The sequence below is a fragment of the Mesoplodon mirus genome, assembly GCF_964341445.2.
Source record: "Mesoplodon mirus genome assembly, chromosome: 13".
Lineage (NCBI taxonomy): Eukaryota > Metazoa > Chordata > Mammalia > Artiodactyla > Ziphiidae > Mesoplodon > Mesoplodon mirus.
In genome coordinates this window covers 81,402,101-81,419,746 of record NC_138989.1, presented here as the reverse complement: position 1 = coordinate 81,419,746, position 17,646 = coordinate 81,402,101, and the positions used below count along the sequence as shown (strand labels likewise).

The following is a 17,646-nucleotide window of genomic DNA, read 5'->3' as shown; positions in this document are numbered from 1 at the left end:
GCTTCTCTATGATAAGTCAAATTATAGAAATGTTGACTGCTATCTAATGCAAAATCTTATTTCCATGAGAAATATTTTCATTCCCAGCCACCAGAAAGCGTATGACCTTTAATCAAAGAAAAACTAAAGACTGATGACTGCAGCTAAATAATCCAGATTACAATACCCATATGAGTTGACCATGCTTTGAATCAGTCCTCTCTGGTCATCAACTGATTGGATGTAGAGGTGCAGAACACTGAACTATTTTATGTTTTGAACATATATTTCAATGCATCTATTTTTAAGCTTCAGATATGAAATATGTCCAAATACTTATCTGTATGGACTTCTAGTTCCAGAAGATTCTATTTCAAAGCTTCACAAATTCCATTTGCCAAAGACCTCCCAGTACCATGCCCACCATTTATGCTTGGGAACTATATTCCTCTCACAGATGGGGCAACAAATATTAAAATACACACACATACCCTTTCATTCATTCCTGCTCTCACATGCAATACAACACAGCCCATCTTCCTGGTCACAAATGTTTGTTTTCCTTCCTTCAGTATTCAAAAATTTTCACCCTTTCTCCAAGAGAAATTACCCAAGCAACGTTCCAATCACAGCCTTGATCTTAAAGATCTCATATCTATGTCAGATCTCAATACACCTTCTCTTGCTCCAGAATCTACCTACTCAAAATGCAAGTAATTCATACTCTTCTCCCTCACACACCCTATATACTATAGTGAAACTAGGACAGGAAAATTGCAATAAAAACTTCCATGTAGAATAGAAAATACTTATGAAACCTAACTTTGCAGATGTTTCAAGGAGCTCCTGTTCTGCTCATGGGGATGCTCCTTTATCTGGCCTGAGTTCTCCTCCCTGATAATAGTTGCCTAGTCTGTAGTTCTCAATGGCCTTTGTTCTCTAGGTGGTCCTTTTTTATTATTCACCATGTCCTTATTTGAACATGGCTCTGGACATTACTCCTTCTCAGGTGTTGACAGCATGCCCAGCCACCTCCTTGTCCGAGAAGTTTGGAGGAATGAAGAGTTCTTTCAAATCCTGATAAATCAGTCTATTTAATCCCAGGCTGGAAGCTCATTTGCCAGCGTATCTTTCACAAAAACAAGTCCTTTTTTTCTTTTGATTCCAGCAAATACCACAGGTCAGTTGTCCCATCTGCAGTTCTCTGGGAGACATTCTATTGTCTCTGAGCTACCTGCAGTTGCCTTGAATCTGTGGGATGTTCTGAGAGAAGCACAATCTCATTCTTTTCTCCCTGTGCCATTTTGTTCAGCTTCAAGGATTTACACAAAATGACACTAATTAAGAGCTTTTAACAACAGGCTTGAAGGCCACACTGTGGAATTGGTTCTTGCCTAAGCTTAACCTTAATTGATGTTTGTTGCTCAAAGCCATCCTCAGTTTTATGTATTACCATTTGCAAAAGAAAATCAGACGCTGGCAGTCACAGAACTACTTAAATTTCTGTATTTTCTTACATATCTTTTCGAAAATTCGGCAAGTCTTTTCTGAGTTCATCTCTCTCTTAGGCACTTGGCAAACACACCAATAGTAAACAAGAAATACTAGCTACAAACCTGTTCATCTACAAACCCCAAGCTCATTCTGTCCATCATCAGCTTTCCAAGGTATTATGGGATATAATGTACCAAACCTTTCAAGACTCCATAAAATGCGTTGCCATCTTTCTAACCTCCAATAAATTTTCTCACCACCTACTTCTGGCACTGGAGCCAATGTAATATAATTTTAAAATGCTGCTGTTTTTGTTTGAATGACCATACCAGTCAGCTTTAGTTAAGTTTTCCTATAGCAACAAACAAATCCAAAATGTCAGTGGCTTATCACAACAAATATTGATTTTTTTACCCATGTGGATCCATTGGGGTCAGCAAAGGCTCTGCTCCATATCCTTTCCACTTCAGAATTCGCACTGAGAGGATGATGTCTACTTTGCACCTGCTGGCCTCATGACACGAGACAAGGCAGAAAAGACACATGGGAAAAGAGGCAAGGCAGAGCCCTGTTTGGGCTCATAAAGGTCCTGATCGTAAGTGGCACACGGAGGTTCTGCTCGTCAGGCAAAGCAAATGCCACATGTGCCAAGCTTGATGTTGATGATGTGAGAAGAATGATTCTCCTACAGGGAAGGGCAACTAACAGAATCCTTCTTAAAACCACAGCAGTTTTTAAGATTACATGATTAGATGGCTGAATCAGATTTTTGGGATCTAGTACTTTATAAGCCCTGGAAAACTGTGTATTATCACAATTTCCTTGCTGATGATTCAGTCCCAAGCAATTTCTTAAAGCCTATATTGGCAAACACAAAGGTTATTTACCACCACTTGCAACAAATGCTTTTATATCAAAACTATTCACAAGAATAATGGCTATGATGAAAATCAAAACCCAAAACCACTCTCCTGAGCCTTCCGACTACATTCCTCTCCTGACTTACTCTTCCAAGGTCCAGCCTCACTACCCATGCACACCATTAAAAAGTACATATATGTCTTCGTAAAAAGAGACATCAAGGATGAAATGCCCACGGACAAGTCAGGCCTAGGAAGATCAGGGACGATGTATGAGACTCACTGGTCAAATAATTCTATTTTCATGTGATGTTATTAGATTAGAAAATCTGGTTTGCTTGACTGGAATAGTTTTGATGAAAAATTAAATCTTAAAATGTGGACTGTGTTCTGTTACTGAATTACCCCTTGGAAAAACAATTCCGTTTTCTTTTTTAAATTTCCAACTGTTTGGCTTTATCTGCAAACAGTCTCTCTAATCAGGGAAGTAATTATTTTTGCCTCAAAAGTTGTCCACTAGAAGCAGATGCCATGCCTGGAACCCCATCTGAAGTAACTGCCACCGTGGGGTGGCAGACGCTATCACACTGACAGTGGAGACCACTTCTTTCAAGAAAAATCTCTTTGTTGTTTGTAATTGCAGCTGAAATCACACCTCCCTGTTGCAGGTGTACTGTCAAGGTATCCCATTCTTAAACATGCCATAAACCATTAGCAAGTTGACCTTTCACGACAAAACAAGATGCCTACAGTCTTTAAACATCAGAGAGCACTGGGGAGAATATATATATATCATAACATGTATCACAACATACGTCATGTTTCTATAATATATAGAATTAAAACTTAAAACACCAAGTTTTAATGATAACTATGGTACCATGCCTCCCCACACGACGAAGCTAAAACATATCTGAAGCTATAGGGCACACATAAAAACTGCACTACTAATACTACAAAAATGAGCATGTTGTTTACATAATAGTTTCCTCTCCTTACACTTACACTTTTTTGTGGATTTTACTTTTTAAAAATGTGAAGTTTTTACCTCAAGTAATGCCATATGCTAATAAAAAAGAAAATGCTTTTTCTATGCTATGAAATGCAATTTTGAATCTATGTGACATATGTTCCACTTATAAGATACCTTATTTTCTTTTTGGTTGAGTCCCCATTTTAGTTCTTCTACTTGAAATCTCAGTTTCTTCACTTCGGCCTCATTTTGATCCATGAGGTTGTTGACGTGGGTCATTTCTGCCGTCTTAGCCTGGTGCTGCCTGCTTAGTTTATGGTAGGCATGTTGAAGGTCCAACAGTTCCTTTTAAAAGAAAAGAGGGATTCCATTATTTATAGTTTACTCTGATAAAGTCAGAAGAATGGCAACTTGTTTGGAAAAAATAGAAAAGCACTTTAGGAAGAATTCAGATTAAGCATCGTTTCCTCTGGGACTCTACATTTCTGCAATTAAATATTATGATTAGCATATAACTATAGGTGGAAGGTGTATTTCTGTGTGGCTAAAATACAGTGCAACTCTTTATGTGCTTGAGGGAATGACCCATTTTTCATGTTATACAAATTTAGTTTTTATGTATGCTTTCCAAAAGAGGAATCTCATATCCATAAATGAAGAATAAAATATAATAAAAATAAGTACAAGAAGAACTGTTCATCTGCTAAATCAGCCTAAGTATTAAAAGTTAGCAGACTATCTGCTTTTAATTATTTTTCTTAAAAAAAAAAGGTTTTGTGCTGCTGTACTCATGCCATGAATGGCACCCCCCGAAACCACATGAATCTGGCTCAGAGACCTGAAGGGGCTGACCCTGGGGAAAATCCAGAGTGAATCCACCATGAAATGACTGGACCTCCAATCAATCTTGTTATAATCAACATTCTACAAGACATGAATTGACAGGTTACATTAATTGGCCTCAGATTATAATTAATGTAGTTTCTAATTTTTTGCTAAAATTTGCTGTGTAAAATTAACAATACTGTCATTGTTGAAATCATCTTTATTAAAACTGTAAAGAAAAAAAATAACCTCTAATTCCTCATGATGTTATAATACTTTAAGAAAGTCCTAGGATATTTTTTTTAATTTCCTGAAAAATACTGTCATAATACTTACTAGTTAAAACCTAAGTGTCCATCATCGGATGAATGGATAAAGAAGATGTGACACATATATACAGTGGAATATTACTCAGCCATAAAAAGAAACAAAACTGAGCTATTTATAATGAGATGGATAGACCTAGAGTCTGTCATACAGAGTGAAGTAAGTCAGAAAGAGAAAGACAAATACCGTATGCTAACACATATATATGGAATTTAAGAAAAAAAAATGTCATGAAGAACCTAGGGGTAAAACAGGAATAAAGACACAGACGTACTTGAGAATGGACTTGAGGATATGGGGAGGGGGAAGGGTAAGCTGTGACAAAGCGAGAGAGAGGCATGGACATATATACAGTACCAAACGTAAGGTAGGTAGATAGTGGGAAGCAGCCGCAGAGCACAGGGAGATCAGCTCGGTGCTTTGTGACCACCTGGAGGGGTGGGATAGGGAGGGTGGGAGGGAGGGAGCCACAAGAGGGAAAGGATATGGGAACAGATGTATATGTATGACTGATTCACTTTGTTATAAAGCAGAAACTAATAAAAATAAAAAATCAAAAAAAAAACCGCATAGTTAAATTTTTTTATGACAACCAGGTAGACAATTGGAGATGGGATCTTTACTCACATCTTATACTACTACTATTACTAATAAGAACAATAAAAAAAGAATCAGATTTACTAGTAAAATAGAGAAAAAAAGCCATAAAGCATTGGAAAACACTGGAAGAAAAATGTAAATACTTTTTTTCAATTACCAAATAGGGAAAGGTTTTCTATGAGATCATAGAATAATAAATTTAATCACAATAAGTATACAAGTTGTGTATAGCAAATAGTTTGTCCTACACAGAAAATGTTGTAACAAGGGACAAGTCTCTTACTATATGAAGTTATATCAAGTTTGTACAAAATGACTTGATATAAAATATGGAAGGAGAGAGTTCACAGAAAAGCATATAGAATATCTGTTAAACATTGAAAGCTATTCATCTTCACCCAAAACTCAGGAAAAACCTTTCCAATTTCTGTAACATATTGACATGACAAAATTATAGAAATGGCTGCTAGGGATCAAGGGTAGGGACGAGGGGAGAGAAGTGGGTGTGGCTAAGGGCAGATCAGGGATCCTTGTCTTGATGAAAAGTTCTGTGTTTTGACTGTATTGTCAATGTCAATATCCTGGTTGTGATACCCTACCATAGTTTTGAAAGATGATACCACTGGTGGAAATTGGGGAAAAGGTACATAGATCTCTCTGTATTATTTCTTACAGCTGCATATAAATCTACAATTATCAAAAATAAAAGTATAGGGGCTTCCCTGGTGGTGCAGCGGTTAAGAGTCCGTCTGCCGATGCAGGGGACAGGGGTTCGTGCTCCGGTCCAGGAAGATCCCACATGCCGCAGAGCGGCTGGGCCCGTGAGCCATGGCCGCTGAGCCTGCACATCCGGAGCCTGTGCTCCGCAACGGGAGAGTCTACAGCAGTGAGAGGCCTGCGTACAGCAAAAAATAAATAAAAATAAAAATAAAAAATAAAAGTATAATGAAAAGAAACACATCAAGATGCTATTCCTCATGTCTTCAGACTGGCAAGATTATGTGTGATAAAATAACCTGTTGGTAAAATGTGAAGAAACTGAGATTCATTCATGGAAAAATGTTGGCAAAACTATTTAACATGAAAAATACATTAAAACTCCAACCCAGCCATTCTACTTCCAGGAATGTGTTCTACAGATACACACACAGTTGTGTGAAATGCTGTATGCATGTGGACATGTAGTACAGCGTTATTTTTAAGTTAATAATGAATGATTGGAAGTGAAGATCATCATCATAATATATGGAACTGATTAAATAAAAAACCATTAAGCTTTTCAATGCTTAAAATATAATATGGCAGCCTTTTGTATAATGATATATCTCTCAAGTCTATTAAGTAAAGCAAAATGCAAAAGAGTGTGAAGCATATGTTATTACAGGAAAAAAAGCTAATGTAAAGTGAATTTTTTTTCTTTTAATATAAATTTATTTATTTATTTATTGGTTGCGTTGGGTCTTTGTTGCTGTGCATGGCTTCTCATTGCGGTGGCTACTGTTGTTGCAGAGCACGGGCTTTAGGCACGCAGGCTTCAGTAGCTGTGGCTCGAAGGCTCTAGGGCACAGGCTCAGTAGTTGTGGCACACGGGCTTAGTTGCTCCGCGGCATGTGGGATCCTCCCGGACCAGGGATAGAACCCGTGTCTCCTGCATTGGCAGGCGGATTCTTAGCCACTGTGCCACCAGGGAAGCCCTAAAGTGAATTTTGATATGACGCCATTGATTACTGGCAGCCTCTTGGTCTCTATGAAACACAGAACTCCAACCAAACAGGTAGATGTCCTGCAGATGTGAGAAGAGGGTGTGGACTAGAGCGCAGGACCTGGGAGAAATTGCTGACCACCACTCTCAGGAAGCCAGGAGGAGGAAAAGGCGGAGGAGGAAAAGGCAGAGGAGGGCTCCCACACCCACCAGCCACCCACCGCGCGCCTCCATGGCAATCTATCAAGTAACTGAGAGATTCCTGGAATCTTGCTGCTGTTCTGAAAACCCTGGCCCCCATAAGAGTCAGAATCACAACCATTGGTATTTAGACCTGAGCAATGCCGAAGGGCGGCTGGGAACAGGCAAACTTGGGCAGGCAGCTAGACCCCTGTTGATGGGACAGGTTCATGGTCCCTTCCCTTGCCTCACAGTAACAGTGCAGTTTACGGCTTCATGGCAGTGTTTTATAAATTACGGCACAAACCACATTTAAAATGCAAACAGATTTCTCCTTTCTTCTCTTCAGAGTACAATTTTCCAATGCCAAATTATATACCTTATGCTTTCACAGAAAGATACGCAGTAGGGAACACAATTCTATTATTTGGAATGACAATGGAGCATTTAATGAAAGATTTTCTTGATCTGGCAAACAAAGAATTTGCCACAAAAGTAATGCAGAGCTTAATGGAAGAGTTATAGCAAATTTGTAAAATGATGGCTTTTCCTCAGGAATTACGCACCCAATTGCAACTACCTAAAAAACGTTTGCGATTTTTAGTAAAATTATTTCTCAGATAGTCAATGCTTTGACTTTAGGCTTAGTACAATTCACTTAGATTGGTTTAAATGGAGCTAAGTAAACAGAAAAAACCTTTGAGATGTGCATATAGGAAGGGAGGGAGGGAGGGAGGAAGGAAAAACATTGCTGTTTGTCGGTACCAATTCCACCCCAAGCATGTGTCATCCTTGTAGGCAGACCTCTAACATTGAACTCCATCCAAGATCTACTGAATCAGAAGCTCAGGAGTTGTGGCCCAGCAACCTTGGGTTTAACAAGCCCTCCAGATGTTTATAATTCAACATACAGTTTGAGGACCGCTAGTATAAGCCAACTGTAGTAAACTTTACTCTTGCCAGTAAATGTTTTAGGAAGGTAGATGGAACCTAACCGAGCAATGAAATATGAGATGTCTCCTTGGGTGGGAGGAGGTGACCTAGGAGTTTTAAGCACTTAAAAATATACAAGGAAGATGTATGCCTGGAGGTACTGATACAACAGTCTGGGCCAATAGGAGAATCATGTTTACAACTGAGGTCCGCAGACCTGGCCTGGCCTTGGGCACATTTCGTTACGAGAAAATATATCAAACTGTATCTATAGCCAAATGTATTTTAATTATGTTCATAGGATACCTTTTACGTTCTATTTTAAAAAGATGAAAACTAGATTTCAACATAGGAGAAAAAAAAATATTTCATTAGTAAGGATATTTTTAAAAAATCAGTTTAGGGTGAAAGAGATTAGTATTAGCCAAGTACATACTATCACTGAACTCTTCACATACCTTCTCCCTCTTGTCTTTTCTGTTTTCCCCATTCAGTCTCTGAGAGGCTATACACATTGCTTATGGCCAAACTAGCTGCCAATTACTCCTCCTTTTTTCATTGTTTCAAAACAATATCCCGGCTGGCTTTAACCTTGTTAGCAGGCCTTGTCTTCTAAGACTTCACAGGTTCTTTGACATTTTAATCCATTAGTTCATCAACACCCCCATTTTACTTTCAGGAGAGAGATGGATTTCTTCCTTAATTCTCAAAGCTATGACCTTTGCTACTACAGACTCATTTTTTTTGTTGTTGTTATTCTTGTGATGAGATTCCCCCCACCCCCAGTTCTTTCTTGGAATGCATGTTGAAGGCACTTAGGATCACAAACCATAATCCCCTGTATATGTTTTGTTTGATGCTTTTATCTGAAATCTCAATTTCCCCTGTAGCTTGCTTACAGACCTCCAGTTGGAAGGCATCCAAATAGATGTTCATTTAAAGAGTTAATAATTTGCATATAAAAGAGAACAAGTCAATAATAAAGATCCATATGGATTTTTAGAACAAGCTTATTCTAATATATTTTTAATGGTAGAAATACATAAAACCATGATGTGATATATTTTATTTTGGCAGAGAAAAATCTGAATAGAAATTAAACATATAAAAATATACAGTACTAGAGAGTATTTGTCAGTATGTAATCCTCTATAAATCCAAAGCTATAAAACTGAACAGTAAATATAATTCACAATCCTTTTATAAATTGATATGAATAATGTTGAATCGATATAGAAAATAAGCATATACAGTGTGTCTGTATACAGATATGTCTGATAGAATAACATTGGCTCCTCAAATAGATTGACTCTGTTTCTAGTGATGTGAAGAATTTGATAGCAGGTTTTAAATTCTGTATGTGGCTTATGAAATCACGCATTAGTTTATGCTCTTGTAAGTAAGGATATTGCTTTCTACCTAGAATTAATATTGTAGCCGATACATGAAGTACTGAAGCTTAACTGATTTTGATTGTGCCAAGCTGCCAGAAATAAAATACATTTTCTTATAATTTTAAATGACATAATGAAACGCTGGTTAAAAATAAGTTAAATAATTTATATGCTTCAATTTGAAGGAAAAACAAATGACATACAGAAAAATTTATAGTATTAAAGTATTATTATATATGTTATGTTTGTTCAATTTTTTAAAAATCCATAGAAAATTAGAAATTTTGGCATCTGTAATTTCAAACATGCATAACAATACTGCACTATTATGTAGAGAACCTGAAATTCTCAGTATAATATGAGTCAACTATATTTAATAAAGAGAAACACATAAAATTGGAAATAACTAGCTCATAGTCTCTCTATAGCCTTGTTAGACTCCAGCTGTGAGTAATAATGCTATCAACAAGGGCAGATTTTCTCTTCTCAAAAGTTGACTCAGGCACATTGGGTGGTTATTACAATCAAATCCATCTACTTGAATAAAGAACTCACAAGCTCATCCAAATTAAGTCCATTAGAAAAAATATCTTGTACCACCTACTTATTAGGATAAATGTCAGTCTCTATATCTTCAATTCTGACCTCAAGAAATACAGAAATCAAAGGAATGTATATTTCTACAGAATTCAGTGTTATCATAAACATTTATGATACTTGGTGTCAGATAATAGCTTTAAAATGAGAACATTTTTGTGGTCTTAAGTGGCATCTTCAGAGGGTTCATTTAATATCTTATATGTTAAGTATAGAGTGATTTTAGTGCTCGTTGTACACTTGACACATTATCAGTGATTCAAGGAGCATTTACTGAGTGTCTATCACATGCCATGTAGACTGGCTTCTACATTCTATATATAAAAGCAAAAAACATAGGTAGAACACTCTATGACATAAATCACAGCAAGATCCTTTTGGACCCACCTCCTAGAGAAATGGAAATAAAAACAAAGATAAACAAATGGGACCTAATGAAACTTCAAAGCTTTTGCACAGCAAAGGAAACCATAAACAAGACCAAAAGACAACCCTCAGAATGGGAGAAAATATTTGCAAATGAAGCAACTGACGAAGGATTAATCTCCAAAATTTATAAACTGCTCATGCAGCTCAATAGCAAAAAAACAACCAAATCCAAAAATGGGCAGAAGACTTAAATAGGCATTTCTCCAAAGAAGATATACAGACTGCCAACAAACACATGAAAGAATGCTCAACATCATTAATCATTAGAGAAATGCAAATCAAAACTACAATGAGATATCATCTCACACCAGTCAGAATGGCCATCATCAAGAAATCTAGAAACAATAGATACTGGAGAGGGTGTGGAGAAAAGGGAACCCTCTTGCACTGCTGGTGGGAATGTGAATTGGTACAGCCACTATGGAGAACAGTATGGAGGTTCCTTAAAAAACTAAAAATAGAACTACCATATGACCCAGCAATCCCACTACTAGGCATATACCCTGAGAAAACCATAATTCAAAAAGAGGCATGTACCAAAATGTTCATTGCAGCTCTATTCACAATAGCCCGGAGCTGGAAACAACCTAAGTGTCCATCATCGGATGAATGGATAAAGAAGATGTGGCACATATATACAATGGAATATTACTCAGCCATAAAAAGAAACGAAACTGAGCTATTTGTAATGAGGTGGATAGACCTAGAGTCTGTCATACAGAGTGAAGTAAGTCAGAAAGAGAAAGACAAATACCGTATGCTAACACATATATACGGAATTTAAAAAAAAAAAATGTCATGAAGAACCTAGGGGTAAAACGGGAATAAAGACACAGACCTACTTGAGAATGGACTTGAGGATATGGGGAGGGGGAAGGGTAAGCTGTGACAAAGCGAAAGAGAGGCATGGACATATATACACTACCAAACGTAAGGTAGATAGATAGTGGGAAGCAGCCGCAGAGCACAGGGAGATCAGCTCGGTGCTTTGTGACCACATGGAGGGGTGGGATAGGGAGGGTGGGAGGCAGGGAGACACAAGAGGGAAGGGATATGGGAACAGATGTATATGTATGACTGATTCACTTTGTTATAAAGCAGAAACTAATAAAAAAAATCTAAAAAAAAAAAAAGCAAACAAGGCAGACACAATTTTTAACCTCACAGACATTAGAACCTAGAAGAGGTAATAGATTAAAGACAATTAAACAAGCAAATTTTCCCACTGTGACAAATACTAAGAGGTAATCCAATGAGCTGATAGGGAACTATTTATGAAAGGTGGATGATAAGCAGGGAGGACATGTCGTGAGGGGATGCTGTCCTGTGCCCTCCAGGTTCTCCTTCAGGATGAGAGGATGTATTTCACCAGTTGCTGGAAATGTCTGATCACAGCCCTTTCCTCTTGGCTGTAAGGAGCCTCCTTCCTGGGACTTCCCTGGTGGCGCAGTGGATAAGACTCCGCACTCCCAATGCAGAGGGCCCAGGTTTGATCCCTGGTCAGGGAACTAGATCCCACACGTATGCTGCAACTAAGAGTTCGCATGCCACAACTAAGGAGCCCACCTGCCGCAACTAAGACCCTGCATGACCAAATAAATAAATATTTAAAAACCCAAAAAACAAAAAACACCCTCCTTTCTAACTCCACACCCACTTCCTGGGGCAGCCTGGTCATTTTAGAAGTATGAAGGAACTGCTCTTCTCACCTCAATTTGGGACAGCTCCAAAGACCTATGCCAGCTTCAGAGGTATCCAGAGGTATTACTATTATCACTTCTCCCCAGTCCTACTTCTCCCTCTGCCCTTTGCTGCCTGGCCTCTTTGCCCATGGGTGTTGTACTCCCTAATAAACTTCCTACATTTTGATATCTGTCTCAGAATATGCTACCCAGGTAGCACAAACGCCAACATCATGTCCCATGGCTGTCACGTGGGGAGATCTATCCTATAGAATTAAATATCATACTACAAACACCATGGATGGAAAATAGATGATGGAAACTTTACTAAGAAAGAAATGTAAAAAGGGTGCAAAGCCACAATACTGTTGCTACATTGTGGCACTTATATTGTGTGTGTATGTATGTGTGTGTGAGGCCCATAGACTGAATATCACACATTGGAGTTTGTATTTATTCAATGCCATTTGTGCTTATTCAGTACCATAGATACATAAGCAATTGACCAAAAAAAAAGTTTGTTGAGCATCTACTAATCTCTCATATGATCAGTTATGTCAATATTCCCAATAATATTCAAGTTTTTAAGAAAATATAAAAAAGCTTCATTAACTTTAAATTAAGTCCTAGTTTCCTCATCTGTAAAATGCATACAATAGCAATTTCATAGAATTGTAACCTTCAAAAGACACAATATATGTAAGTCATTTGTGATACATTAATTAAACATAACAGGATAGGTAGAAAAACTGGCTAGGATAGGTTAGTTAGTTAGTTATCAAATGCAGTAATAAAGTGAAGTGTCAGTAATCCAGAGTAGATAGAGCATCTCAGCAAATGCCACCACGGACTGGGTTCTTTTTATCTTTCTGCTTTGTCACCCTTAGCTCATACGTGGTCTTTGTCCTTAAGCTTGATGTATTATAATCCTAAAACATCTGCTGAATCTTGCTGGGAAGGCAGTAGGAAGGGAACGAGCAAGGATAAAAGTGGTTTTCTCCAAGTGAAACTTTGCCTTTGTGCTGATAAGGCAACCTCTCAATGTTATGTTATCGGGAAAAAAAATGCAAAAAAAATGCACAAAATATTGAGAATAAAAATATAAAGATATAGTAAAATTCAGACATGTTGTAAACAAACTGAGAAACAACAAAGGCCAAGAGATATTATTACAGCACAGATGGATTGTGGGAAATAAAAATGTATAAAGAGAGGAACTAATAGTAAACTTATAATCAGCAACAACAAGAAACCTTATTAAATACAATAATGTCTTCAGTTGCTGAGTAACCTAGAATTCTAAGCCCAGCTAAACTAATACGCGAGAGGCAGGGCAAAATCAATTTTAGTTTTAGGCAGAGGCAGGATTTTCCATTCACATATTCTTGATGAAAGAACTCAGGATGTTCTCTAGGAAGTTATCTTTCTACAGTTCTTTGAATTCATCAAATCCTTTCCTGTCTCAAAGTATTCGGACATGCTTTTCCTTTCGCCTACAAAGAGCTTTTGCAGCTCTACACTCATCTGGCTCCTAATTTACATTCAGGTCCCAGTTTAAATATGATTTCTTCTGAGATGTTTTCTGGATTACTCAATTGTGAATATGATTCACAGTATTATTTTTAATTATCATTCAGATACCTGTTCATTTCCTTTATAGTCTTCATTGCATGTTGAAATTTATACCTGTTTGTGCATTTACTTAAGATTCCTTTATCATACTATTCAATATATATTTAATGCACCTATATCTGTAGAGTAGAAACAATTTAGAGTTATGTGGAAATGTGAAAATTAATTAGTTGTCAGGTCCATAGAAAACTGGAGCTCTAATTGTAATATTTTGGAAATAATGAATATACAATGCAAACTTTAGAGAGATAAAGCTGTTACTAGCAGAAAAGATACAATCTCAATTTAACTACAAAAAGGTATATATAAAGATATATATATCTTTGTATAGGGCAAGCAATCAATTCAAACTGTTGGATAAAGCATACCAATACTATCTGAGGAAAATTGAAGGAATTAAGTATTAAGGATAAAAATAATCTATTGATACAAATACAAAAAAATGAATTGATGAAGAATTAGTCTATTGGTAAGCAAGCAGAACAGTATAGAAAAACTGTGAGCTAGCCTAAAGAAAATTTTAAAAAGAACACTTTGAAAATATACAAAATTGGAAATGAATTGGTATTTATATCAGATTAATAAAATAGGAGTAGTTTTGTTAAGCCTTGCCTTTCAATGGGACACTGAGACTAAAGTCTGCCTGATGGAATGTGGAAGGAACTGGTTTGTATCTCTTCTAGCTCTAGCAAGGAGATATCCCATGGGAACTTCCATGCTGTCCCACTTCCTTACCTAAGTACCTGGAACTGAAGGGCTACAAGATGACGAAGCTAAAAGCTGACAGTTACAGATCCCTGAGTCACCACATGGAGAAGAAACACCAAGGAGAGCCTCCTGGCTTCACTGGATTAAGAAATGAGCAAAAAACAAACTTGCATTAGCTGCAGAGATCTAGAGTTTGTTGTAGCACTCTATCCTTACTAATAGTCTAGCACAATAATATTAGGTTACACCAATTGACATGCTTAAAAAACATTTTGATTGACTAATTCACTGGCAGTTTCAGTGCATATCAAAGGTTACTAGGCTTTTAGTCATTTTTAAACTGACTCGTTTTACAAAGATGTCTGTCTCTCAGATACACCATCAGGGTTATAGGGACAGAGCTTTTTTTGGTCTTTTTCTTTTAACTGTATAGTTCAAAAATTATCTGTAGTGTGTTAAACAGTGCCTGGAACACTGAAGGTGCTCAACAAATGATAAATGAATGTATGAATAAATGAATATACTTACAATATGTCTTACTGATTGGTGAAGCAAACAACAAAATGTGTTTATGATTCTAGATTGTATGCAGGCTGGATTGTACTGTGCATGGGAAAAGGAAGAGTCTCTTTACACTCATTTTCTTTTAATAGCAAGCATTCATCACCAATTCAATCTACACATAATAAAGTTTTGTAATAGTTGGCAATACATTAAAATATTTATTATAATACATATTCCTGACTGTGTGATATTTAAAGATTTCTAAAGAATTGCAAATACGGCTATTAACGCTACGGCTAAACCATAAGTTGCAAGTACAATTTAGTACTCATACAGCGTCCTTTGTCTCCAGAGAACATACAAATATTAAGTTAAACCCTGAATTGTTAGTCATCAAAATCGTAGATGGAATCAGAAATTCTTTTTCTATTTTCCAGGCCCCCAAGGGGGAGTAGAGAGAGAGATCACTGACTCACACTCAGGGGGGAAGGCATCACTCCCACACAGTTTTTTCTTAAAGCCATGCACACTTAGCTAAGTAATGCTTTATAACCAAACTTTCCAACCTTCTCTCTACCCACACTGAGAAGAGCCCTGTAATTGTACAAAGCTACAAATGTTCAGAGAAAATACTTTTCTGTGGAAAATATTTAATTTCATTTGATAAATCAGGGTTTCTCCAGATCCTCCGTGCAGCCCTTTTACATGAAAGTGGTTCTGCATACAGCAACCTCTCCTGACAGATAAGGGTATTGCTTTTGCTCATAATTCTAGGGAAATAAATAATTTAAATAAAATACGCAGACTTGTGTGTTGAGTTTGACAGACCCAATAGCCAAACAATTCCTACTTCCATTCGTGGAAAAGAAAGAGCAGAAGGGTCAATAAAGGCGAGAAAAAGGAAGTGATCAGAAAGGCCAGTAGAAATAAAACCACAGTGAGTGTTCATAAAAATTAATAGGAAATAATCCAGAGATTAAGATAGAGAAAATTCTCAGAAGAGGAAATACAATAATCCAAGAAATGAAAAAAATATTAATAAGGATATCGATATAGAAATGTTAAGAAAGACACTCTCATATACCGTTGAAGGAAAATGTAAATTTTCATGACATTAAGATAAGTTATAAAAATATATCAACAGTTCTTAACTCTGTCCTAGATTTTATAAGAAAATTATTCTAGGAAAATACTATATATATATGTATACATATATGTGTATATATATATGAATGAAAGTTTTATGTTCAAAAATAGTCACTCTGCATTACATCTAATAATAATATGTTAAAAAGTAATCTATATGATCGGACCCTTATTGAATAAATTATAATTAATCCTTATATGGTAATATTATAAGCCCTTAAATTACGTGCAAAGAATTTTGATGATGCAACAATGAGGCTATATAATGTGGAATAACAAAGCACAAGGCACAATTTTATGTACATAACTCCAGTTATGTAGGTATGTATGTATACACCACACACACAGTAACAAGACATACATGAAATAGGGTTTTTATTTCTGTCCAGTTTTACGTAAGACCTCAACACTGAGAACAAAGGATTCTTAAGCCCCTCTCCTCCTAAAACAAATGACCAGAAAGAAAAATAAAAGTGTGGTAGGAACCTGGTCCTGCACCCACTAGGCCCTGCCCACCTGGAGGGTGTGTGATGGGCGGATAATAGGTGGACAGGGAGACCCTGGGAAGGCCTGTTATCTGAGCCCAGGGGCAGTTTCTCTCCTCTGTCCTGGGAAATACAATGGAGTTACCTGCCCCACATGAAGACAAATCAATTTTTCCAGAGAAAAATCTTAAAAGTGTCACCTGGTGTTTGGGGGACAGGCTGATTCCTCATTCATACTAGAAGAAGTAAAAGCAGCCTGTTGCTATAGAGCAGGGAGGTGGTGCTTCCCTGGCAATTGCCTGCGCTTTCAGAATTTCTTGGAACAGGAAGGCATACATGTTAGGGGTGAGTCTGAGTGACCCCTGCAGAGAGGAGCTGGACTTGCATCATTTAAAAAAAAGTCCCCCACTTTAAAGGACCAGTCGGATGGGCGAGATGACACCAGCAGAAGAATCCCACATGGAGTGGACTCTGGGAGAGCTCAGGGTGATGGTAGGTCAGGGGCTGACTGAACAGGCACTGTGGCAGAAGGGGCTGGCCTGGAGCACCCGTGCCTGAAACCGCTCCAATTCACAGGACTGCTCCCTCCTCTGTCCTCTCTCCCAGCCCTGAGAAGTAGAAGGAAGCCTATCGAGTCGGGGCGGGGGTGGTGGGGGGAGAAACGTAGGGAAGAGGGAGCAGCAGATCCCATCCCCACTGCCCGCTGCCTGGCCTGATGCCAAACTGCGGAACCGCAGAAGCTTCGACCCTGAGGTCTACAAACGGAGGGAATTTAACAGAGCGTTTTCCATCTACTGGACATGCCCTCAGAGATACAAAGTGCATGTTGTAAGAAGGAAGTGGTTTCCTCTTAACTCATTTCTGTATCTTTTTCAGCGTCTGCAATGTATAATATTACATGTGGATGATGTTTCAAAAGGAGTATATCAAGTTGAAAGATGAACTGTTGATGTAGAAAAGATTGAAAAGGGTTTTTTTGCTATTGCATTCCTAAAAATATTGTATAACTTGTTATTAAATAGATATTAACCTCTAAAATGTTACTCTTCCCTGGAATACAAGTGGACCATCATTTTCGACAGAGTATTTGCTTTGGGAAAAAGATGAGAGATCACAGGTGTACAGACTGAGTGTGCCTTTTACTTTCTGTTGAAATAACCAAGCTTAGATCTACAACCCCAAAGCTAACTCAGTTT

The 17,646-nt window shown here is 37.5% G+C and overlaps 1 protein-coding gene across 1 annotated transcript in view; it reads right to left on the bottom strand.

Annotated features, from left to right (window-relative positions):
• CCDC102B (coiled-coil domain containing 102B) overlaps window positions 1-17,646 on the bottom strand; it is a gene marked incomplete at its 5' end in the record, with an annotated part of 210,101 nt that overhangs the window by 25,002 nt on the left and 167,453 nt on the right. Inside the window, 1 exon segment of the mRNA XM_082641452.1 lies at window positions 3,481-3,651. Within this exon segment, the coding sequence (XP_082497578.1) occupies window positions 3,481-3,651 (171 nt within the window).